The sequence below is a fragment of the Nannobrachium achirus genome, assembly GCF_963921795.1.
Source record: "Nannobrachium achirus genome assembly, chromosome: 20".
Lineage (NCBI taxonomy): Eukaryota > Metazoa > Chordata > Actinopteri > Myctophiformes > Myctophidae > Nannobrachium > Nannobrachium achirus.
In genome coordinates this window covers 21,651,853-21,676,578 of record NC_137827.1, presented here as the reverse complement: position 1 = coordinate 21,676,578, position 24,726 = coordinate 21,651,853, and the positions used below count along the sequence as shown (strand labels likewise).

Here is a 24,726-nt window from a genome sequence, read left to right as displayed (position 1 = left end):
TAACACTATTCTATTGTAAAAATAGCAGATCTACATGCTCACAATGCGACAGTTTGGCCAATGTTTAATTTGTCATTTCAGAGGTATTAAAAAGTCCTTCAATTGTCACTTTAGAAATGTGCTGTACACTTAAATGTTATGTTGGTTTGTTTTCTGTTGAGTGAGAATACAGTGTTGCACATTAAAGCTATACTGTGTAAGATTCTCAACTAGTGGTCAGTAGCCATATAGCAAACCGCGGTCGCGTTCGCGTCTTTCGCCCGTTTTTCGTACCTTCACACCCCCGCGTCTGCCTCCACAACGCCGAGAGCTATCTTTAGAGGGGTCCCTGGTTCCTGTGCGTTCAGGCATTCCGGAGAAACGGACTACTTCACCCTGCCTGGTAGGCGAGATTAGCTTTTGAGTAAAGAGACACACGGGCGACTACAAATATGGCGACCCCACTTCAAGATGCGCTGCATTGGCCGGTAGTGTACCATGTGTGCATGATCGGCGATGTGATTGGGCAACGTATACACAACGTATACAGATGATGCAGATTACGTCATCATGGCGCGAAATTCTCCCCCCCTCACGGCTCATAGAAAACATATAAAGAGAAGGCTTCAGAAGCTGAAAATAACGGAGTGGGTGTTCTAAAACTTTAGCGATTTAACAGTTAGGACAATTTTAAGATTTGTTTTATAAAAAAAGTTACATAGTAAAACTTTAAGTTAATCATCTAGGGACACCCCTGGGGGTCCCGACCCACAGGTTGAGAACCACTGCTTTACACAATGTTGAAATGTGCTATAATAAACCGCCTACAGCCTTTGGGGAGAGCTAAAAAGGTAATGTGTTTTCCTCACCAGCTCTGTAATAATTACATCAATCCCCCAGTCAGAATTTAATGGAAACACATGGGACTAACTTGGAGCGGCTTCTAATTCTGGATAAGAGCGAGGTGAAGTTGTTGATCTCCATATGTCTCAGATGAAATTAGCATATTTTCGGTCTTCATATCCAAACGGGTATGTACAACTGTATCTACATAATTTATCCTTCAGATTCAGCATTAAAAGAATTACACAACTACTATAAGTAACTCTCAGAAAACTATAATATATTTTCCTCTTTATTATGGAAAACAATTAAAGGATAAATATGTAACATATTTAAACAATACAGTACAGTAGATATGGGAAGCATAAAATCAGTTGTACACATTAGCAGCAAAAGCCTTGGAAATCAGCAAGAAATCTTTGGAAACATGCACACCACAAGTGAATCAATGAGGTAAAAGCACTGATTTTGGAAATCAGCCCAACAAGGATGATTGGATATAATCTGGATATAATCAAATTAGGCCTGGACATTACAAAAATATGTCCAATACAGAAGGGATATACAAATGCAGTGACTTTTATTTACATTTATATATTAAAAAAAAAAAACATTTAGAGGAAATAATCCGAAAGACAACCTGTGGCTGAACTGTGGTTGAGATCAGATGCCTCGCTCTAAACCAACAAGCTAAGCGGGGGCAAGTCAAATGTAAATATTGAATCTATATTACATAATACCAGCTTCACGTGATAAGGGATGGCTTTTATTTGTGTCATAAAAGACAGACTGTGAACCACTCTGGACAACCTGTAAAACCTCCAACACATTCAACGTCCTAACAGACCTTTTTCTTGTGCCTTAACAATATCCACAATGAACGTACATGGATAAAACATTGGCCTTGCTGTGCACATAATTTGTATTAAATTATAGACAAAGATGGTCAGATTGCACACAGACTTTAGAAAACAATCAGCCAAAATGCAGTTGCATGAATGACAAATGAACTTAAGAATCATAAAAAAAGGGTAACATACAGGAAACAAAAACAATCCCATTTCATTAGCACTTCTGAGTTCTGAACTCTCAGGACTTGAGAACAGTGCATCTGACCCATACAAAGCATGTGTCAGGGGTTCCCTATCTCTGCTTCTATAGGTATCTATAGATACCTTTATTATCCCCCTTGGGATAATAACGGTATCTATCTATCTATCTAAAATAAAAATATTATGGCTTACAACAATATATAATTTACTTTATGATGGACACTTTATCTAACTGCACAGTACATATATATGGAGACATGGCACATAGAGTACACAAAATGCTTCAGAAAATATCTATCAGTAAGACACTGAGGGACATTGCGTTCAAAATGCTGACTGTATACATTTTACATGTGACCCCTGGGGCGATACAAGCCGATAGTGGTAAAAAATAGATGTGCCTATTGCTAACCATTACATAATATTCTAATATAATAATAATAATCTCTTTTACCATGTGTGGAATCAAAAAATAGTTCAGTTCTTGGAACAATAGTTCTTGTATTTCATACATTCACAGACAACAGGGAATGGGATTCTTCTCAGGCACTATAATATACTCTGTAGTACAGTGTTTTATTTCTCCAAAGTGAGTAAGAGTTATCAAACTTAAGGAGGTAAGTGCCTTCACCCGGGAATTCATGACTGCCGCCGTGCACTGACAAGTGGCTGTCTTGGCGGTAGACGGGCAAGATTTCACCGAGGTTGGAGTTGGACACTGTTTTGGAGCCCTTCTCAATATCACCACTACTGATGGGCCCTGCAGCACAAAGCACATACCACAAATTCAAGAAAATGATCAAATATACCAGACAGAAACACATATCTACACACTTGTGTTGGTAAATTGTGACCAAATCAAGTGTTAACCACTTAATCCTTATACTATATACTGTATATATATTATCTTTTAAATAAATAGCCACTCTACAAGCTCTCAACACGTCACATCACAATATATCGTGATCTTGTCGATCTGCGATTGTTGACCATAATGATCACACACACACACACACACACACACACACACACACACACACACACACACACACACACACACACACACACACACACACACACACACACACACACACACACACACACACACACAGTCACACACACACACACACACACACACACACACACACACACACACACACACACACACAGCTTGTTAAGTAATTTCCTGTGATTTAACCTTTAACTTTACCGAATACGTTTCTTGAGGTCAAGAATCTCATTCTCTTTCAAGTCTTAAGTGGCAACCGGATTTATGCGGATTGAGGCCAAATTCTTAAGGCCGACACGCACTGACCTTCAAGGTCATCCTCTTCTTCGTCATCGCTCGATTCGCTGATGTGGACTGTGATAGACCGGCTGGTGACAGGAGTCCAGTCAAAATATACGCCGAAGCCGATGTCATAACCATCTGTAGCAAACTCCCAGCAAACCTGTTTGCCCTCAGGGACGGTAGGAACGTGCACTGTCATGATGTCCCCTCTGTATATCGTCACCACGCTGTCCTTCTCCAGTCGAAGCTTGGCCTTCAGTTCCTTGACTGCTTCAGATGTCCATGTCGATGGAGGCTTCAATGGTGGCATTTGGCCTGCAGTTGAAAAAAAGAGCACAACAATACAACTTTGATATACTTAGGTGATTTAAAAAGGTAGGGTAAAATAAGTAATAATTAGCTCTATATTCTGTTAGTCCTCATTGATATAGATAGAGCACTTGTTCAGTACCCGTCTACTCTTTAAGGGCCATTTATAGTTACGTATGCTTGATTTTGTGTACGTTTTGGGTTAGAAACTACGTACGGTAAATCCGTCGCCATGCATAGTAGACATGCACGTTATTTATGTGCCGACCCGCTCTCCACTCCAATTCTGCTCCCGTTGGGGCCGCGCGCCACATGAAGGTGGTTCTCACACGTGTAAAAACCAAAGCATTGGTTTTTACACGTGTGACGAAGTTTTTCTCACCCTCCGTTGTGTGAAAATTCACATTCTAATCTAATTCAAATTCATATTCTATCTCCCCTCAGGGGGGCTATGGTAGAATTATAGCAGAATTATTCATTATTCGGTTATGTTGTTCAAATTTTTCCATCATATGCTTTGACCATCTGAATATCAGAATCAACTCAAGACCCCATGGCACAGGCCTGGTATTTATTGATTTCAGTATAACTTGGTCCTATGACCAACATGGTCCTTTAACCATTCTTTTAGGCTTTAACTGTTAACAAATAGCAGATATACAAGCTCACTCAGCATTTGTAACTGAAATATTTGCTTCTGGGGGGTCCCTGATACATACAATTTTGAGATGGGGGGTCCGCAACCAAATGTCATTTTGGGGTCCTTGACATGAAAAAGTTTGAGCACCACTGACATAGAAACATGTTTTTTTTAGAAACCTGTTAGGATTTAGGAGACATTTATAGAATCGGGTCAATATATTCAAAGACCTGCTCAAATGGTCATGATTTTTCTAAAAATAGCAAATCTACAGGCTCGCTATATCTGCTATTTTTGTATATCTGCTATTTTTAATGTGTTCCAGGTCTTTTTAACCCATTTAGGCCTAGAATTATTGACTGCTTTAACCAGTGAAAAATAGCAGATATACAAGCTCACAGCGCGGCACCGGGTGCCGCGCTGCGAGCTTGTAGATCTGCTATTTTTTTTAAAGTCGTGAAAATGTGTGCAAATCTTTGAATATATGTATTTTCAAAGCAAACGTTTGTAACTCAAATTTTGGGGTCCCTGGAACTAGATATTTTGAGATGGGGGTCCGTGGCCAAATACATATCATTGTGGGGGTCCTTCACATGAAAAGGTTTGAGAACCACTGACATAGTAGTCTCTCAAGAACAGACTAACCGAGCTCCAGTTAAGTGAAAAGGACCTTTTCTTTGACGATGGCTATAGCCAGATTGCTGACATGGAAACATAGGTTTTTCAAAAAACCTTAGAAGGATTCAAAAGACACTTATAGAATCGGGTCAAAATTCAAATTTTCACGATTTTTCAAAAATAGCAGATCTACAAGCTCGCAGCGCGGCACTCGGTGCCGCGCTGTGAGCTTGTATATCTGCTATTTGTCAATAGTTAAAGCATAAAATAATGATACACAAAATGTGTACCCGTTCTAAATGGGTTAATTGGGTGGAATACCCCGTAGCTCCTCACCTTTCATCTCATCAGAGAGCTGGCAGTTCCCAGCGGAGCCGTTCCCCTCTGGGTCTCCCTCTAGGGCCTGCTCAGCAGGCGTCTCCTGATTACCCTGAAGACACACATGAACACACAGGCGTTCTTTCCAACTGTACTTAGACCTTTTGCCCAAGTCTCTTCGCAAGTCTCTATGCCCAAGTCAATAGTTGACCCGCCCCTGTACAGAATACAGATAGTTCTAAATGGACCACTTATTTGTACCACCCCCCATAAGCATTTAGCCAAAATATGTTGCTGCTAGTAGTACTTTAAACATATTGCAACAAGAATTGTGTGATCCAACTCTTGATAACTGGTTGTCTGTCTGTCCGGATTCTGGAATGATCTCCTCAGTCCCCACTCCGAGCGAGCCGGTCGGTATAATGTTAGCCTACATGGTGTTGCGATCTAAATTTAAAACCGCGAGTACAGATGGAACCAAATGGACTAGTGGTCCATGTGCCACACGCTGATATTAAATATAATCCTAGGGAATCGTTCATGAACAGTTCAAATCAGAGTGTGTCTCAGACTCTGGCTCTGCTTACAAGGGTTTGTGTTGTGAATGTGTCTGCTATTAACCTTGGAAAACTGTTCTGCTACTTCTCGTTGGGGGACGGAGCGGTGTGTGTGTTAGACTAGAGGGAGAGGAGCGTCCATTCGCTTCACGCCCCACATTTTTTAAGCGTTTCTTGATTCAAATATATTCATTATTTGTTTTGTTTGCCAACGTGTGACCCCAACGGCACCTTCCTGCGACACTATTTTGGGAACCGCTGATCTACAAGATGCATTGTGAGCTTGTAGATCTGCATCCCCCCCCCCCCCCCCCCGGGATGATAGGGGGAATACTGGGGTTCAAGTGGTTATAAACCCTAATGCGCTTTATCGTCTACCACTGATTGCTCAGTGTGTCACGTCACGTGACACACATAAACATTCTGTACCCACCTCCTCGACGTGTTGTGTAGAATCCGTAGTGTCCTTAGTTTCATGGTCCATATTGGGCTGGCTGACAGTACTGCTATAACTCTGTGAAAGGTCTGTATTCTGGAGTCTTTAACAAAGACATTAAATAGAAATAAATAAATAATATGACATTAGCTACCATCTAATGCGAACAGCATTTATTACACTAGCCTTGGATCAAGACGCATATCATAGATGCATTTTATCAATCACAGGAAGAGCATTTTTATTGTATAAATTAATTTTTTTCCATTTTCCCAAATATATTTTTTTAAATAAATGAAAATGGTTTTCACGGCCAGCTCACGTATTAGGACAATGGGTTTGTATAGGAAGGGGCCCTGGCAAGGGGAGTGTCTAATAAAATGTAGAACCCTATATCAAATTATATAATTTAAGTCTGATAATGGAGTACTGTGCATTTTCAAATCATGTATTACTTAAGGCCATTTTTCACTTATTACTTTTTAAAAACATTTTGCACAAAATAGCACATTTTACATCGAGGTGCCCACTTGTTCTTAGTGCCCCCACTCTTCTTGCATCAAAGTCACTGGATATCCGTGCGCAAAGCCCGTACTTCTCCGCACATGTACAAACAAAACATATAAAGTGCTGGCCCTGTAGCCATGGATGTTAACTCGACATCCGGACCCTGTATGGACTGTATTAGTCCGTGTGTTTCAATAGATGTGTGTTTTAATCTCGTCTGTGTCGGATTCTGTCGGTAGTTCCCTGTATGGCGCATCAGGTGAAAGACGGTATTACACTCGATGTAAACAGGATGTAAACCAGGAAATAAAATGGCATTCAGGCACAGACGGGATTAAAACACAATCTATTGAAAGATAAGGACTAATGCAGTGCACGCAGGTTCCTGATGTTGAGTTAACATCCGTGGCTACATGGTCAGCATGTGTGGGGGGGTTTTTTTCCATGAAGGGAGAAGTATCGGGCTTTGCGCGCGGATGTCCAGTGACTATTAAGGCGATATAGAATCGATAAAATACATACATCTATGATCGTCTTGATCCAAGGCTATAGCATTATATATAATAGTACACAGTATGGTAAAAACTAAACAAAAAACAAGACAAGAACTAATATTTTGGTTCTCAGGTTGGGTTTTTGAAGCAGCAACAGGTTACCTGTCTAGCAGCCTGTCCTCGCTGTACGTGGACGTTATTCCAGGAAAAGAGGAAACCGACAGGGATGACAACCTGGACTGCAGCTCAGATGTGGCTTCTAACCTCTCCATCGCTGCAAAGGCAAGATAAACAGCCCTGTCTGTCTATGCGAGAAACACGTGAATCCCCGCCCTTCTCCACGAGAGAGGGAGGGAGAGAGAGTGGTGACAGACAGACAGAGATGACAGCAAGAGAGCAAGAGAGAGATGAAAGATTGATTTGAGAGAGAAGAAAGAATGAATATGAGAGAGAGAGAGAGAGAGAGATAGAGAGAGAGAGAGAGAGAGAGAGAGAGAGAAATGACAAGACTCTACCCTACCTAAAAAGCCCAAGTCAATCACAGCAGCCTTCCTGGTTGACTCGACAAAACTGACTAGAGATGACTTGTAATGAGCACTGGTTGGAGGAGTAGCCTACTAATGCACTACACCAGTGGTTTTCAACCCGCGGACAACCATTTGATGAGATTGAGCCTCTCAGAGTCACTCAAGACCCAAAACGTAGAATATATTTGTTGTCGTTGGAAAAGATTGTGTCCACAATTCCATACTGTAATGATGTTGGTATAGTGTACCATCGAGAGACAACAGGCAAATGTTGTTCTCTACATTCTCAGTAATTGTGTATAGACTTCTTGTAAATTAAGTAATGATGTTTAACAATATTTAACTCTTGACTTGAGTGACTGAGTGTAAAATGAAACCAAATGGAGTTGGTTTCATTTTACGCTTTCAGGAGTAGTAAAATGGTCAATTTTTACCAATTCTCCAGTCTCCCCCTCAGGGATCATTGGTTGGTGGTCGGTGGTCCCCGGACCACTGGTTGAAAACCACTGTGACTGCACTACACTACACGACTACACTACAGACTACACTACTCAGGATGTCCACAAGCTTCACCATCGGAAGGAAGCTGGCCGTTTAGCTTACCTAGCTTGACAACAGTGTAAAAACAAAACTACCACAACAAGTTGACGACCAACTCACTCACCACGTGTAACGTTGATCGACGAGACGGTGCGATGTGTGTGGGCAGATTATAGATCCAATTTAGGACATCAGGAAGGTCTAAAAGGACTGCAATCACGCGCCGTGACTGTTCTGTTCCCTGCCTGCGGGTCCGCTGCAGCTTGCCAGCTTTGCAGGAAAAAAGAAAACACACTGACCCCGATTCTCACACTTCCGTTCTTACTCGAATGCTGACGAAATTCCACGAATCTGCAGTGGTGTACTGTGAAGTAACTAAGTATATTTACTAAGTCAAGTAATGTACATATAAGTACAATTTTAAGATATTTGTACTTTACTTTGAGTATTTTTTTATTTCTAATACACTCCACTACATCTCGGATCCAAATATCGCGCTTTCCAGTTTCCAATACATTTATTTGAAAACTTCAGTTAGTTACTTTGCAGATATAATAGTATAAAACATGCATAAACCGTACAAGCTCGATGCGACGCGTTGTGAGCTTGTAGATCTGCTATTTTCAAACATTTTGTACTTTTAAGTACATTTTGATACCAACATTTTCATACTTTTACTCAAGTACATGATAGAAAGAGAATTTCTATAATGCAACTATTGATACTTTACTCAAGTAAAATATGTGAGTAGTCTACTTTTCCCACGACTGCGAATCTGTGCAGCTGGCTCATGACACGGTGGCAGTAGGGCATTTTCACTTGCCCTTTTGCGTCAAACTAAATTCTGAGACAGCCGGATTAAAACCACAGCAGACGCACGTGTACCATGACGGTTGTTATCTATCTATAAATGCGACAAATCTCTGTCTGTCTGCGTGTCTGTCTGTTTGTAATCCGCGTATCTCGAGAACCGTTCGTCCCACCGGCTTCAGATTCGGCACGCGCGTTCCCCGCCGCCGCGCGGAGTGCAGTGCCGGGCCTCGACCTGACCCGACTCGCGGTTTTCCTAAACCGGCGCAAAACGTTCGGAATCTCCTTATGCGGAGCTGATTGTTGACATCAGGCTGTTCCGGAGGAAATCGGCGCAAGCGCTGACTCATTGTGACATCACATCTGAGATCACGTACGCCACATGAGTCAAAAAATGCCATGGTTACGTATTCTGATGTTCCTATATGGGCATAAAAGGACATATGGTCAAAACGGCTCTTATGACAACAGGTATAATGGGGTTTGCATTAAAGGGTGGGGCATTCATTCCCTATTTCAAATTCGGCACGCGCGTTCCCCGCCGCAGCAGGTAGTGCAGTGCCTGGCCTCGATCCGATACAATACACAATTTTCTGGAACCAGCACGAAAGGTTTGGATTCTGATGTCTGACATCAGGGTTTTCCGGAACCGGCACTGTGTCTGCATAGACAGACAGATACGGATATCTCCATATATGAGCATAAATGGACACAGGCAAGCAGATGGTCAAAGATCTCCATATATGGGCATAAAATGGACGCAAAAAGACAGATACAGATATCTCCATATATGGGCATAAATGGACACAGGTAAACAGATGGTCAAAACGGGTCCTATGACAACAGGTATAATGGGGTTTGCATTAAAGGGGGAACCAGCACTGTGTCTGCAACACAGTCGGAGGCACAGACAGATACAGAGATCTCCATAATGGGCATAAAGGGACACAGACAAACAGATACAGAGATCTCCATATATGGGCATGAAATGGATGCAGACAGACAGATACAGATATCTCCATATATGAGCATAAATGGACACAGGCAAACAGATGGTCAATACAGGTCCTACAGAGATCTCCATATATGGGCATAAAATGGACGCAGACAGACAGATAACTCCATATATGGGCATAAATGGACACAGGCAAACAGATGGTCAAAACGGGTCCTACAGCGATCTCCATATATGGACATAAAATGGACGTAGACAGACAGATATCCCCATATATGGGTATAAATGGACACACGCAAACAGATGGTCAAGACAGATCCTATGACAACAGGTATAATGGGGTTTGCATTAAAGGGCGGGGCATTCATCCCCTATTTACATTGTTCCCGAGTTGGCCAGGGCGCCGACTAGACGCTCGGCCGCCCTTCTAGTTATTATAATGTTATTAAACGATAATATTTTGTACCATGGCAATTTTGCAAGAGCGGCCTGAAGATGGCGCTGTTGAGTATTGACTTAATTTCTCCCAATTAATGTATGCATTTTCCGTTTAAAAACATTTTCAAATAACCACTACCAGAAAAGTACTTTTTATTTGTATTTATTTATTTCAACCCCATTATCTTAAATGGTATAATATTGTATAAGATGATTATACTATGTACTTAGTTTAATGTATGTGTAGCAGTCTAGCAGAGTGGCTCACAGCCTCTGCCTGACCAAAAGCATATTATCTCCCCCAGCCAGGGGGGATTACCATTGTGGATGAGAGGTTTGGCTTTAGTGTCCCTTCCTGATTGGGAGACCAGGGTTTGAATCCCGGTGTTACATCTGTAATAGCCAGGAGTTTCCTCCACCTCTCCATCAATCACTTCAACGAACTCTCCAGTAGTGATTTGTACACTGCAGAGATACTGTCCTGTATACATTTTCTTCTTGATACAAAGAGTGACAGTGGGGTGTTCTTTGTCTGGGCATCAGCCAAATTAATCCAGGGGAAAGGCCTTTATAAAATGAAGAGAAGAAAATTGTATAATTTTGTAATGAGAACATCAATTTACAATTTAGGCATTTAGCAGACACTCTTAATTCAGAGTGATTTACAAAGCAAGGTAATACATTAACACATTAACATCAAATGCATAGAAATAGTTATCTAACAAAAACGTAGGTAGACCTAGCACCTCTTCAGTAAAAAACCTTATAAGCAATGATTCATTTATCTTGCCTTTAATGAGCTTTGTCTAGTTTCTGCTCTGTACAATCAACAACAAAGCAGCACAATTTGAAATGCGCACGCTTAATAAATAAATTAAACAATATAATTTTGGTTATCTTGCTTTAATCCTCCGTACTTACTCAGCTGAGGCCAGAGACAGTGTGCAAGATGAATTGACAAAGCTCTGTGCCATGAATTCCTCAGTATGTGGTCCTTTTAGTGGAAAGAGGTTATTTATCAGAAGGAGAGCCTCAGTGGATCCCAGATTAGCAGATGTACAGATATTCAGGAGGGCATACAATACCCCACACACCCATTCCACACCCAGAGAAAAGCCACCTAAATGGAATGAAAATGTCAGGCTTGTGAAACTGTTACCAGTGCTATGAGAATTAAAATACTGTATGTAGGCCTAGCCTATGTGATGTTCCTCGGCTCAGCTTGTTGTTTGTGTGTGTGTGTGTGTGTGTGTGTGTGTGTGTGTGTGTGTGTGTGTGTGTGTGTGTGTGTGTGTGTGTGTGTGTGTGTGCGCGCGCGCACATTGGGTACGGGCACAGTCAGCATCAAGCAGCAGAACTCCCATCCACTCCCATGTTAAGGGAAAAAACCAAATGTGAGCCGTTGCTGATGTGCGTGCTCAAGCGTGAATACAACACTTGGCTCATTTATCATATGTTTAATACATGACAAATAGAAATACTAAGACCTTCTTCTAAAGAAAGTGTTGTGAGTGATGTTGAGCTGCAATCATAGAAAACAACATACCACACATTGCAAGAGGACAGGATGCTTCTATTGACATAGGGTCATTCAAAGCCATGGGCAAATCACTTTGGGTCAGCCACAAGTCTGCACAGTCAGAAGCAACACATTCATATTGTGGTTTGAGGATGAAATTGTGTCCAAGAAGCTGTGCTAATCTGAAAGAGAGGAAGAGAAGAGAACATAGAAATTATTATTTTCAAAACCATGCATGCACACTCACAGTATAGTCTGCAGTGTTCACATATATTGTCCATTTGTAACTCAGGGTGTACAAATGTAATACATTATAGTGATGTATTAACCTGCTTATTGTAAATCACTTTGGATTAAAAGCGTCTGCTAAATGCCTAAACTGTAACCAAATGGACGCAAAAGGCTCAATGAGCTGTAAATTTGTTAAAAATGACCTGACACATGTAAGTAAGTAGTTAAGTATAAATATAAGTATATTTAAGTATAAGTATATTTATCAAAAACATATCACTTACACCCCTTTAAAACAAACACTGTAGATTTGACTGTGTATGTACGGGTGATTATGTGTGATACCTTTTAACGGGAATAGCAGAGATATAACTGTACACAAGGCAGTGCTTGGGCAGGTGAGAGGCGAGATCTGCACATATTTTAGGGATGTGAGAGGGCAGACAACAGAGGAATAGAATATCTGCCCATGATGCCAGCCTGCGGTTGTCAAAGTAACATTCAATTCCCTTCTGTGCAAATTGTGCTGAAATGATAACACAAAGACGACAAACAATAAACTCAGGAAAAGGCTCTAGTTCTGTTAACAGAATGGTTCGATCAGAAATAAGGTCTACCTGATGTTTCAGGTCTTCTAGTGGAGATCTGGATTTGTGGTGGTTTTATCCCAGTCCTTTGAAGCAGCATCAGGGCTAATTGCTTCCCAATGTGTCCCATTCCTAATATACCCACTGACAGACCACTTCCTTCTTCTGATGCCTGACCTTTTGCAATATGCCTTTGAATGTTCCCCCTGCACATGGAGTTAACAATAGGTTGACATTGTTAGAAATAGCTGCAATGACATGAGTGACTTAGTGACTTTGGTGGAAAAGTAACTAAGACTATGTTCACACTAGTTGGAAGCCCTTATATCCAGAATGAGATGTTTTTTTATCAAGTCTGAAATAGAGTCCAAAGGGAAGCACACACATCCAAAAAGTAAAATTGTACAGGTGCTGGACATACTTATAGCCTACTGGAGAGAAGAAAACATAGACTTCACACAAAAGGTATTTCAAATCAGACCCACCTTTACCAACTGCAACCATTCTGCATAATGAGTAGCTAGCTACTATTATTGAATGCAGGACTTGTATCCTAGACAATATCTATTGTGTCAATTTGTGTGTGCAATAGGCTACTTTAAATAATCTGAGCAGGAGCTTATTCTTCCAATATTTGCAGTGATTTACTATTTAAAAATAGCTGCAATGTCATTGACCCGGGATGTAGGCCTACTTACTTCAATGAGTGAACAAGGTTGCATACAAAAACACCGTGCGCGCACCCACAAACTGTCAGGCCCGCTGAGCGTGCACGAAGATGAAGAAGTTCTTTTTCATGTTCATCCAGTCCACATTCAAAAGCGAGTGTTTTCAGATTCACTGTTAAATCCATTATTCACTTACAAGTTATGATTGAAATATGAGAATTAGATTTCACCAACAAAATACACAACACTTCTGTTCCTATGGTAACGAAGCGTTGTGCACCAATCACCTAGTGGCGGAAAAAAACCCTCTGGGATTCTGGGAACCTCTGATGGCAGTGTAAAAAAAAGCTCAAAAAGTGGTAAACGACTGCACAGCAATAAGTTCCGGTTTTAAGGTTTTTCGTTTTCAAAATAAGAGCTTTACAAGGCAAACTTCTTGTGAGGTTTAACTCCTAACCAAACCATGTTAATATAGATTGTGTATCATATATCATATTTATGTAGGCCTATTTATGTTAAACATTTGATGCTGTTATAGTCCTAAACAACCACTATGACGGTGTCCTCTGAAAATAGCAGATCTACAAGCTCACAAAGTCGTGTGAGCTTGTACATCTGCAGCTTTCTGGTATACTGGTAGTGGTACCACTATATAATCAGAAGAATCAGAATAGCTTTATTTCTCAATTTACTTACATAAATTACAGTACATAAAGAATATGAAATACCGTTCCCCCTCAGCCACAATGCAACATAAAACCATCTAAGAAACATGAAAGAAAAGAAAGTAAAAACATGAAAAATAACCAATAGGCCTAATGCAATTCATCTAAGTTTCCAGCATAGCACATAATATGTAAAGTGCCATGGCACAATCCTTAAAAAAAAGGTTTAATCACAATTTACTAAATGCTGTTGTGCAGTAGGCCTACAGTGTCACTGTCCAATCAGTTTAGGTCAGTTGGTTTACTGTGGGTAGGAGGGCAAAAAGGCCATGGCAGGTGTTGACACTATTAGGTCTCAGAGGCACTTGCCCATCGGGCAAGTACAGGTCATGTTCTACAGGCTGTGCGATAAAACAATTGCTATTTTATATTTTTAAGTGTAGCAACAGTGAAAACTGCACACATCAGTTCTCTTATTTTACATCGACAGACCAGAAGACCGATACGTTCAGGTGTTTGAGCACTGAGCAGATATCTGGTATTGTGTTTATGGACAGTTGCATTCCCTCTCAAACAAGCACTTGCCCGTTCGGGCAACCTGAAAGCAAACTCCACCTGGCCGTAAGTTTTATTAACCTACCAGGGGCAGGTGGGCAACCCTTTAGTGTCAACGCCTGCATGTGAAGGGTGATGAAGGTCCCATATGGTGGTGGTGGCTCTTCGACTATGTGGAAGAAATGTCTAAGTTTAGAGGTCTTTCTTTTACCAACACTTTCCAAAATCAGGTTCAAGTCAGAAAAGAGATAAAATATCTAATTTGTCATGTTGCAAATTAGACAAGTAGATTGCTACATAAACAAATTTGTGTCAATTCTATAGAATAGCCTACAAGTTTCGCAACCTGGCATATATTATAGAAAGGTATGGTAAAAAAGAATGTTGACAATTCCAGGTAAGGTGTACTTAACACTTTTTTATTTCCCTTTAAGATAATTTCATGCTTTCAATACAAATTCAAAAAAAGAATCTTCTGTACACCTATGTACAAGAAACAATATTCTTCGTTTCCACATTAACAAGGAAATAAGCAAATTGAAAGTCTGGGGATTACAATGAATCACACCAAATATCAAACGTACACTTATAAAATCCCTACGAGCACATTAAGACTTTGGCTAAGGTCTTAAGCAAAGGTAAACTTTTTGTAAAGGTTTTGTAGAGAACAATCCTAGCAGCCTTCATGAAGTGTGCATTAGCCTGCCAACAATAACATTGTGAAACATGTCACTTGAAAGTGCAGATTAATCATTTTATTCCAGGGATGAAATGCACTACTTTAAAAAAAATCTGTAATTTGGAATTTATAATAATGAATTGTTATTTTAGCCAATCAGTATGTTGATACAGTACAACTATCGAGTACATCTCCTGTGGTTGGAGGAAAGCATTAAGCTCATGAGCAAATATACTCGTACATATACCCTGGCCAAGCAGGGATTTCCTCTTGGCCTAGCGGTAGAAATGTGAAGTTTTCCAAAAATATACCCCGGTTTATTTCTCTAAATGTCTCGGACAATGCATAAGCCTCAATGCCTTACTAACAATGTATCACTATACCAATGTTCTGGCTGTGTCCAGTCTTGAAGTTTTGGAAAATACCTTCTTCCAGACTCTAGCCTAAGGGACCACCAGGGGTCCTTGGGGACTTCCAGAGATCCCAAGCTAAATGACTGATAGTTATGGTTTATGAACCAAATTATGCAGATGGGAGCACACGCTTTATCAACACGTCTCAATGGCTCAGAGACGTGTCCCATCTAAGGTTGCATGTGTCACCCTACCTACTTTCAAAGGCCTGAAGCTATTGTCTGGTGGTGTACTGTACTTCACTTCTAACGTTTTACAACAAATCGTTATTATTATGTGGCCAGACACCCATTAGCAATTTTCAACCTGCCATCCCTATTTTAGGTATATCATTAAATGAGAAAATTAATAAATAATATCAAAAAATAAAAAAGTAATACATTTTCAAAGATGCATTGTGAGTTTCGGCTATTGTTGCTGGCTTTAAAGTAAACAATACTTAAGTATTGTTTTAAAATAGGGGTTAAAATTGCAATCCACAACGTTTTGGGGGTTTAGTTTTGGTAATACAAGGTTAAGTGGAGTGGTTGGAGGTGGTCTTTCTGCTCTTCCACTGAGACTATGGGTCACGTGGTCGGGGAGGACCACTACTGGTTGACAAGAGGTATCACATGAAACTCAAAAGAAAATATCTTGCCTTCCAAAACATTATACAAACAGTAACCATTTCTGCACTTGTGGTCCCAGGTTCAATTCCAGGGTAGACATGAAAGATACACAGCTGTATGTGGTTGACCTGCTACCTTGTTGTTGTATTACTATCATCATTACCTTATACAAAGTTTGTTTTTATTCATCGATATATTTACTCATTGTTTAATGTTTTTTGTTGTAAAGAGACCAGCTGATGTTGGTTGGTGATCAGGGGTTGAGTTGTATACACCATACTACTACCATTTTATGTAACCATTTATTCTGTCTATAAAAAAATAGTATGCCTATTGGTTTTGAAATAAAAGAAGAGGAAAAATAAAAAAACATTTAAACAACTCAGTCCCTGTGGTCTTGCATGGCCAGACTCCTATTCCACAATCTTCGAATGCTATATCTCCCAAAAGCTGAGAAAAGAAGCTGTTTGTCATTTCTATCACAAAAATACATTTTAAAATATCTATCATTATATCAATTTTACACCCCAATCATTTTCATTTGCTCAAGACTGTATGACAGAAGCATTTGAAAATTGTGGGAGGCAACAGTGTGGCTTGGGAAGTGTGACACAGTAACAAGTAAGAAACAAGGCCTAAATACATGTCACAATATAAATTGAGGGACGTAACACCTAAGATATATTAGCGTTTATTGACACCATGTAGGATAAGAGAATGCTGGGTGACTGATCACAGATGAGTTGTACACAGAGCTGCTGTATATCAAAATAAAGAAACTGCAGAGAGTCCTTTACTCAGCCAGCCCAAAGGCAAGGGGGGAGATTATGTTTTCATCACTAGTCACGCAGGATCGATCAGTGCTAAATTTCATGTGCACACTTGCAGTAGAGTAGGCCATGGAAATACCTCCATTTTATATATTTTTGAAATATTTCACTTTATTTTGATAATAATAGTGTAAGTGAAGGGAAGTTGGATTTGGCCATAACCAGGCCCAAATATAGTCATATGTCATCATTGTAACTGACCGACGTCAAAGACTGAACCCCCGGCCTGGCGGAGATACAGTATGCACTCTCTACTGAGCACATGAACCTCTCTAGTTTTCCTCAGTTATTTTGCTTTAACATTTAAATACAGACCAAAACAAAAAGTAAACCACATAAAGCTGGAGAAAAGGTGGCCTCGGGCGGCATCAATTTCCCATTAAGTCCCTTTGATTAACCATAATGCTAATGACCATGAAGGCACTGTGAGGGAAATGTTGGAACAGGTAATGTAACCTAATAAGCTGAATCACATTAAAATCGCTCAAATTGCCACATTGAATCTCAAGTCCTATGAGATGAATATGACGTTATATACACTGAGACTGACAGATCAGGTCTGATCAGACTCCACGTAGGAAGGGCTGAGCGTTGTATGGGCATTCGGCCCAAATTCACGGGTAGACAATTCTCCGCCCATCCCCTTTCCAGTTACAGTGCTGCAGCGTACTTACTGTCCAACTGACCCCATCCGGACTGTGAGGTAAAAGCAAAATGGGCCACTGTGTGAATATGGTCAATAATCACTCTTCCCCTTGTTTCCATTTCTGAGACTCCTCCTGACGTGCATCGGGGTGAATCTGGTTCCTCATCCCGCCCAGCACGTTGGAGGTGGCTTCTGTGGCCATGATGAGTGGCTTGACCACCGCCGGCGGCAGCTGCCGCAGAACCCCGCCCACGGCCCCCGTCATGCCCCGCTGCTCGTGCTCTCGGGTCGCTGTGTCATAGATGGTCAGCGCAGTGTCTGTGATTCCCTGGAACGTAACACAACATTCCATTAAACATTAAAACTTGAATTATTTTATATTTTAGCTACTGAAATATAGCAGATATACAAGCTCAAAGCACGGCACCGAGTGCCACTCAGCGAGCTTGTAGCTCTGCTATTTTTAAAAATAATTTTTATGTAAAGTGGCCAGGGACCATGCAGAAACTGGCCGAGCTGCAGTTAACACATTACCAACCCATCATCGAGCCTCAGTCTGAACTAGGCTTGGCTACAGAAAGGGAGACACAGACAAGATACTGATGGAGGTGATGCGGACAACTCTGATCAGTTTCAGCAGTTTTCGTACCTCTTTTACAACAGTGTATGCTTTGGCCACTCCTTCTCTCAGGTCCACAGGCTGATGAGCCAAACCGTAATGAGAGAAGCGTTTTATCCTCTTTGTCTCTCTCTCGTCGGGCACTGGAGACACCATGTCATACGCCGTCTCAGCTGCTGCCTATGGAGGACAGAAGTTGCATAGTTGTTTGATTCCTCATGGGGAGGAGTTTACGGATGTCTTATTTATTTAAAAGTCAATGAATTAAATGAAAATGTCCCATCTCTTAAAACTATTCACCTGGACAGTCCGCACCATACGGTTAGTGAGCTCCAGAGCAGCCATTGCAGTAGAAGTCCCAAAAGAGGCGGTGCCACGCTGAAACCCGCGAACTATCCGACCGTCCTTCCGGTACTGCTCTATCGGGAGCCAAACCAAGTCCCTGAATCCCTGAACTAAATACAACAGAGAGCAGAAGAACGAATTGTTCCAATTTGAAGAACAAGTTTTACATATCTGGATAACACATTTTACTGACATACTGTAGGATGCCAACATCATCAAGTGAGAAATTAAGTATACATCTGTGTGACCTCAGAGAAATTCAGTACCCTGCCTGTCTATTTGTTTAAGAGTTCTACTCACCCAACTGTACCAGTGAGTGAATGGGTCCCACTCCACCCAACAGTCCAGGCAGCTGGTTCTTCTTTATGTCATTTAACCACTCGTTTATTGCATAGGAGAAGAGTTTATCTACACCCAACAGTCTGAAAAGGAAAATAATTAAATAAAATATAAAATACATAAATAAATGACAAAAACTCTTTTACTGCCTATGACGAGCGCTCGTCACGTGTCGCTCCTCATTAAACAAAACCGCGGATGGAAATAATGGATGGATATTTATTCTATGAAATCTCAAAGGTAAGGGATTTTGATGGCAGGGAACAGACATTATGATAGGCTAGGCTTTGGCAGTGAAAAGTTGGCAGTAGACAAATATTAACTTATTCTATTTTATTTGTAGCAAAGGCTAGGACTAACGGCAGTGACAAATATCACCCTCCCTGCCCATCTCCCAAAACCCAAACACGGGCCAATTGTTTTCGTATAGAAGCTTGAAAAGCCCTGCACTATGGTGGATCTGAACCTCTAGACTGCGGTGGTGCACAGGGACTTTTACCGCTGTGCCACGAGCACCAAAATCAGTGTCATTAAATAAAAGAGAAAGAAGTCCAATACAATATTTGACATATTTAAACATACCCTTGTCGATAGCACAACCGTCGTAGTTTCAGTTCAGAACAATTCAGCTGAGTCAACCCGATTATGATCCCTGCAAATGTTCCCTGAAAAAATAAAGAAGGGGGAAAAAAAGCATTCCTAAGATCATCACAAGCACAAGACGAACATCAAAGTATTTGCTTACTTTATAACAACCCTCAGAGAGCACATACCTGCTCCATTGACACATGTTTCCCATGGTAGTCCAGGCGAATTGGAACTTCAGAGGTAAACCGAAACTCCCTAGTGGAAAACAAGACAATCATCACACACAGAGATCTAGCCACCCACTAGCTTAATAACCACATAAGCTCTATTTCATAATTCACCGTAAAATGATGCTGCACAGCAAAAATATATACAGTATAATAATATATCTACAAGTAAACAATGTGAGTTGTAGATCTTCAGTTTTTTGAAAATGTTCATAGTCTATAAAAGTATTGGGTCACTATTAGTTAGAAGATACACAGACCTAAAGAATATGGGCTGGTCTGTAAAGGAAGGAACAGCAGCATCGGTTTCGTTGGAATCCTCCTGACCAGACGTGGTGAGACCGTTGTGGCTGAGGCGTCTCTGAGCAGGCACTGAGATGATGGGAGCAGGGTCCTGGCTGCTGCCCGGGTGCTTAGAGAAGCTGCAGGAGATCTCTGGGGCAGATGGCTTCTTCATTGATACGCAGAGAGCTGTAGACAAAACATGTTCACATGAGACAATAGTTGAAACTGTTTTTCCCCCATGCTCGAGTACCCAGTTTCAGCCTGAAACAATTTATACCAGGGGTCTTCAACAGGGGGCCTGGGACCCCTAGTGGGCCCTCAGAGTTACAACAGGGGGTCCTCTAAATCTTTGAGTGATAGAAGATTTTTCTTTTCTCCTATTTTATATTAACCACTTGAACCCTAGTGTCCATATTCTAAGAACTTTAGCCAAAAATAGCAGATCTACAAGCTCACAATGCCTTGCAGTGCGAGGCGTTGTGAGCTTGTAGATCGGCTATTTTCGTCAAAGAGGTTTGGTGTTGAGGAGAAAAAGAGTACAGAGTGATAGGTCAAGTTTATTAAGTATTGACGGTCCAAATGGTTAAATATCTGAAAACAAATTGACATGAATCCAAAATACACTGATGATTGTTTTGTCAAACGATGAAACTATATGGAATTTATGAAAAGGTTGTGGGGGTCCCTGCTTCATCTCTCTCTCTCAACTAAGGGGTCCTTGGCCTGAAAACGTTTAAGACCCCTGATTTATACCAATCGATTGGGATTGAGTAGGGCTCGGGCTGTGCAAATAAATAAATGCAATAAAATAAACTATAAATAAGTGTAAGCACGAGTTAACATTTTGAGAAGACAAGACAAATGTGAATAACCTTAGGAATGCCCAACAACATGAGAAGCATCTTACAACAACCAAAAATATAAAGCCATGTACAGTATGTGTCTTTTGGTGTGCTATTTTGATGTGGTAATAATGCTGTGGGGTTCTATTTCAAATATAAATGTGTATGGAAGTAGAACTAACAAGTGTGCAACATCAGTTGCATTACTGAAACAGTGATGTAAAGAGGGATAATATCATCTTAAAATGATCTACTTAATGAGAGTGGAAGGGAGCAGTGTCAGTGTCTGTCACAAATAAATGCATCTGCCAGAAAAAAAAAACATTATCTTGCAGCAGATGCAACACGCGCTGACAAGGATTATATGATGGTCAAACGATCTGCCTAAAACAGACATCAGCAACAATTCTACCTCTCACTCTCTTACACTCATTTGCAGTATACATGAATTACACTGCCTTTTCTAGCAAAAATCAACATGTTTAATTTTTTCAGGTTTGGCCGCAGCCGGGCTCGGTATTGTGAGCTTGGGTCTCGGGCTTCAACTGTAAAAGGAGTTTTACCTTCTTGTTCAGGTGGAGAGAAATACTCAACTTCTGCAGCGAGACTTGCAAAGAAATCCTTCATGAAGAACAGTGCATCCTGCAAACAAAAAGGTTATGTGTCATATAGACATCTACTGGATGTTGCTTATTCAAGATAGAATTTGATCATTTTAAAAGGAAGAGTTCACCCAAAATTCCAAAAGAAAACCCCATTCCCTTCTGCACAAAAACATATAGTTGGTGGGTGTACTTCGATAGAAAACAGTTCCAAATTAAACTGTTCACAATGAGGTCTGTGGATTATTAGGAGTAACTGTATCAAGATTTCTCTACTTTAAAATGTTAAACCAAATGCCATGGAGCTGTTATCGGGCTGACGTCAGACATCTCTAAATCTATATAGAAAATCATATCAAAACTATCTGCATGGATAGAGCACTGAGAGAAAGAGGAAACATCTTTATTATTATTTTTTATTTGGGGTAAACTGTTGCTAGCTTAGTACCTGATCAATATTGAGACGAACAGGCATCAGGGACACACGTAAACAACACTCCTGGGGAGCTTGTCCTGTCTCTGGACACATGTGCAGCGCCCTCACCGTCAACTAAAAGACAGATAAGCACAGCATAATAAGGAAATGGCTTTCACAAGACAACACATGTGGATCGCTCTGTCAACTGTCATATACTGTAACTAGGAGTAATAGATGTACCAATAACTATTATATATACTTCATATTATGATGATAGCAACAGCAAAAATAGCAGATTTATTCGCTATTTGTGAAGAGGAAAGCTTCTGAAAATGGATGCCTATAATGACATACCCCAAAAAGTGGTTCATTGTACAGTATATCGTCACTGTCGGACAGAAACTCCTATCTCCAAGATTTAAATTTGTAATTTCTTTCGCAAAGGAAAGCCCTGCTTCATCATACAAGGCCATCGCACAAAAGCTGATCCAAAAGCACACAACGCCTCGCGTTGTTACAGTTACAGTGTTACAGTGTTACAGTGACCAAAGTAGCTTTCCTCACCATGTTGGAGTGGGCTTTGCGGGGCATTTCCTTGCTAGAATACAGATAGAGGAACTTGTTCATCTGCGAGGTGGCCAGTCTGTCTCGAATCTCCAGGTCCTGTACAATGAAGACCTGTCGGGACACCGGCTGGTCCGCTGCCAACCCAGGAGCAGGCTGAGTTTGAGGGTACACCTCGTGTTGGAACCGTACCTGAAAAAAGAAGTGAGAGAAAAAACTTGCGATACAGAACTTATTTGAAAGAATAACATTTTATTTTATCCAATCTGAATGGTATACATCACTAGCATGTCTACAGTTATTGGAGGTAGTCTCCCTACTCTTCCACTGAGAAATTTAGATGGTGTCAAGTACAGGAAACCTACTGGTAGACAACTAGTCATGTCCGAAGCTCATACACTCATACCACTATCTCCAAAGGCCAAGTGGTTTTGGTGGGTGGTAGGTGTTTGCGGTCTCCCATGCGGGAGACTTTGGCATTAAAATTACAAGACATAAACCATAACAGATTGCATCTTTAAGAGCAAAATGGCCAATTGGCAACAGTATGAACATAGTTACTTGCTGGATGGCTATGACTATACAACTGTATATTATCAAAGAGCAAAGCAGAAGAGGAAGAGGTGTACCTTGCTGAGCTGGATCTCCATCAAGACGTCAGGGTTCCTTCCTTTCCCGCCTCCAGCTCGTCCTGCAACCCTGCCCTGCCTCACTGGTGTTTGAGAGGGGGAACTATGGGGAGTGGAACTGCAAGAATGAAAAAGAACAAATCAAACAAGTCAATCTTTTATAGCATAGCGCTATACATGTCAGTTATTTGGTGGTGGTGGATTGTCCATGGCTCACCCCCGGCTCCATGCTGGAGAGGCAGTGAAAGTAGCGTTCCCAAAGTCCTTCCCACCGTAGAGATGCCAGATGACAGAGATTTCCCTGATGAGGTATCGCACCTCTGGAACAGGGAAGTTCATGGCTCCACGGCTCGAGTCACTGCTGTCCAGAGGCTGGCTGAAGTAGTTGTCTTTTATTTCTATGACGTCTGAAGTCAACCGCTTCACCACCGGCTCCTGATCTCGATCCTGAAACACACCATTTCTTTGAAATGCCAAACAATCTTATCATGACAGTTTTGCTCGAGTCGTGGCGCACTTCTGTCATCCCAATCGCTGACCTAAGATTGTAGTCTGAGCGGTCTAATGCCTCATTCACACTACAGATATATAGTTGAACGTTTTGCTTGGTAATTCAATGTAATCTCAATGGAAACCAGCTTTAAAGATGCAGGAGATGCTCCAAACAAAGCTTTGAAAGCTTTAAAGCTGGTTTCCATTGAGATTACATTGAATTACCAAGCTAAACGTTCAACTATATAGCTGTAGTGTGAATGAGGCATTACTCTTATGTCAGTGTTTTTCTCAAGCTAATGTGAAGTTCGATGACCTTGACAACAAGCAATAGGTGCGCTCTCTCCCGTACCAAGCAGGTCAATAGGTAGCATGGAGAGTGGACAACAACAATGGCAAACGCTAACATTCTGCGTGGTTCGATACCACATGGTTAGTAGGACTGAGATCATAAATAAAAAAAAGCCAAACTAAAAACTGATTAGTATGTAGTGGTGATTTCAGACAGCGTATTCTTGCAAACAGTGACCCTGCAATATCCCCAGTCTTTGCTTGATATTATAGTCAGCGACAAAATTGTCTTTAGATGTGAGACTTGTGAGTATTTTAAAAGTCTTCCTAGTGTGAGAATGTATCAGACGACATGGCTAGCGTGTCTGAAGCATGCGAGTGTGAAATTGCTAGGTTTCACTGATAAGACTTTTCAAATAATTTACCGATCAGATAATCTCTTATCGTAAAAATAATTGTACGTGCTTACGTGTGGGGGGGTACATTAGAGCACCCAAAGGCCTGTGCACAGCCATGCTTACCTGGTCTCTGGAGCCTGGGGTCTCTAGGATACAGAAGTCGTCAGTCTCTTGGGCCAGGGTGGGCACAGGGGTAATGAGGGGAGAGTGAAGCATTGGGTAGGTGGGGCTCGACTCCTGCGTTGCGTTTCCACTCTCGTCAGGAAACAGGAAGAGGTCTGAGCGAGGAGGGTCGTGGTCGTGATTCCGCTCCTCATGCACGCCTGTATGTGTTTGAAACCACAATTCAAGTCTCAAAAGGTGATATGGTGA

At 41.1% G+C, this 24,726-nt stretch overlaps 3 protein-coding genes across 3 annotated transcripts in view; all 3 read right to left on the bottom strand.

Annotated features, from left to right (window-relative positions):
* Window positions 1-1,092: 1,092 nt before the first annotated feature.
* On the bottom strand, window positions 1,093-8,376 carry tmed8 (transmembrane p24 trafficking protein 8). Its single transcript, XM_080750788.1, has 6 exons — window positions 8,236-8,376; window positions 7,207-7,318; window positions 6,041-6,146; window positions 5,069-5,162; window positions 3,190-3,480; window positions 1,093-2,634 (listed from the first exon to the last, which is right to left on the bottom strand). The coding sequence occupies exons 2-6, from the start codon at window positions 7,314-7,316 to the stop codon at window positions 2,417-2,419; spliced, it is 819 nt and encodes a 272-aa protein (XP_080606914.1). The 5' UTR covers window positions 7,317-7,318; window positions 8,236-8,376; the 3' UTR covers window positions 1,093-2,416.
* A 2,855-nt stretch (window positions 8,377-11,231) lies between these two features.
* Window positions 11,232-13,504, bottom strand: noxred1 (NADP-dependent oxidoreductase domain containing 1; the record flags this gene model as incomplete). The annotated part of the gene is made up of 5 exons (XM_080750900.1): window positions 11,232-11,434; window positions 11,861-12,015; window positions 12,410-12,590; window positions 12,682-12,857; window positions 13,350-13,504. 5 exons carry the CDS (start codon window positions 13,502-13,504, stop codon window positions 11,232-11,234), a joined length of 870 nt encoding a protein of 289 aa, XP_080607026.1.
* Window positions 13,505-14,952: 1,448 nt separating this feature from the next.
* Window positions 14,953-24,726, bottom strand: part of atg2b (autophagy related 2B) — a 31,579-nt gene continuing 21,805 nt past the window's right edge. Inside the window, exons 31-43 of the mRNA XM_080751316.1 lie at window positions 24,478-24,677; window positions 23,391-23,620; window positions 23,174-23,291; window positions 22,545-22,736; window positions 22,011-22,112; window positions 21,524-21,602; window positions 20,094-20,304; window positions 19,792-19,861; window positions 19,601-19,683; window positions 18,980-19,101; window positions 18,635-18,789; window positions 18,365-18,514; window positions 14,953-18,043 (exon numbers count right to left, since the gene is read on the bottom strand). Of these exons, the coding sequence (XP_080607442.1) occupies window positions 17,813-18,043; window positions 18,365-18,514; window positions 18,635-18,789; window positions 18,980-19,101; window positions 19,601-19,683; window positions 19,792-19,861; window positions 20,094-20,304; window positions 21,524-21,602; window positions 22,011-22,112; window positions 22,545-22,736; window positions 23,174-23,291; window positions 23,391-23,620; window positions 24,478-24,677 (1,943 nt within the window). The 3' untranslated portion in view covers window positions 14,953-17,812. The remainder of the gene's footprint in view (window positions 18,044-18,364; window positions 18,515-18,634; window positions 18,790-18,979; window positions 19,102-19,600; window positions 19,684-19,791; window positions 19,862-20,093; window positions 20,305-21,523; window positions 21,603-22,010; window positions 22,113-22,544; window positions 22,737-23,173; window positions 23,292-23,390; window positions 23,621-24,477; window positions 24,678-24,726) is intronic.

Bases quoted from the DNA above. Each gene is read 5' to 3' on its own strand.
- tmed8 (XM_080750788.1), bottom strand. From the start codon at position 7,316: ATGGAGAGGTTAGAAGCCACATCTGAGCTGCAGTCCAGGTTGTCATCC. The intron at 5,163-6,040 runs GTGGGTACAGAA...GTGTGTCTTCAG, and splicing joins CTACACAACACGTCGAGGAG to GGTAATCAGGAGACGCCTGC. The intron at 2,635-3,189 runs GTCAGTGCGTGT...TTTGTGCTGCAG, and splicing joins AGAAGAGGATGACCTTGAAG to GGCCCATCAGTAGTGGTGAT.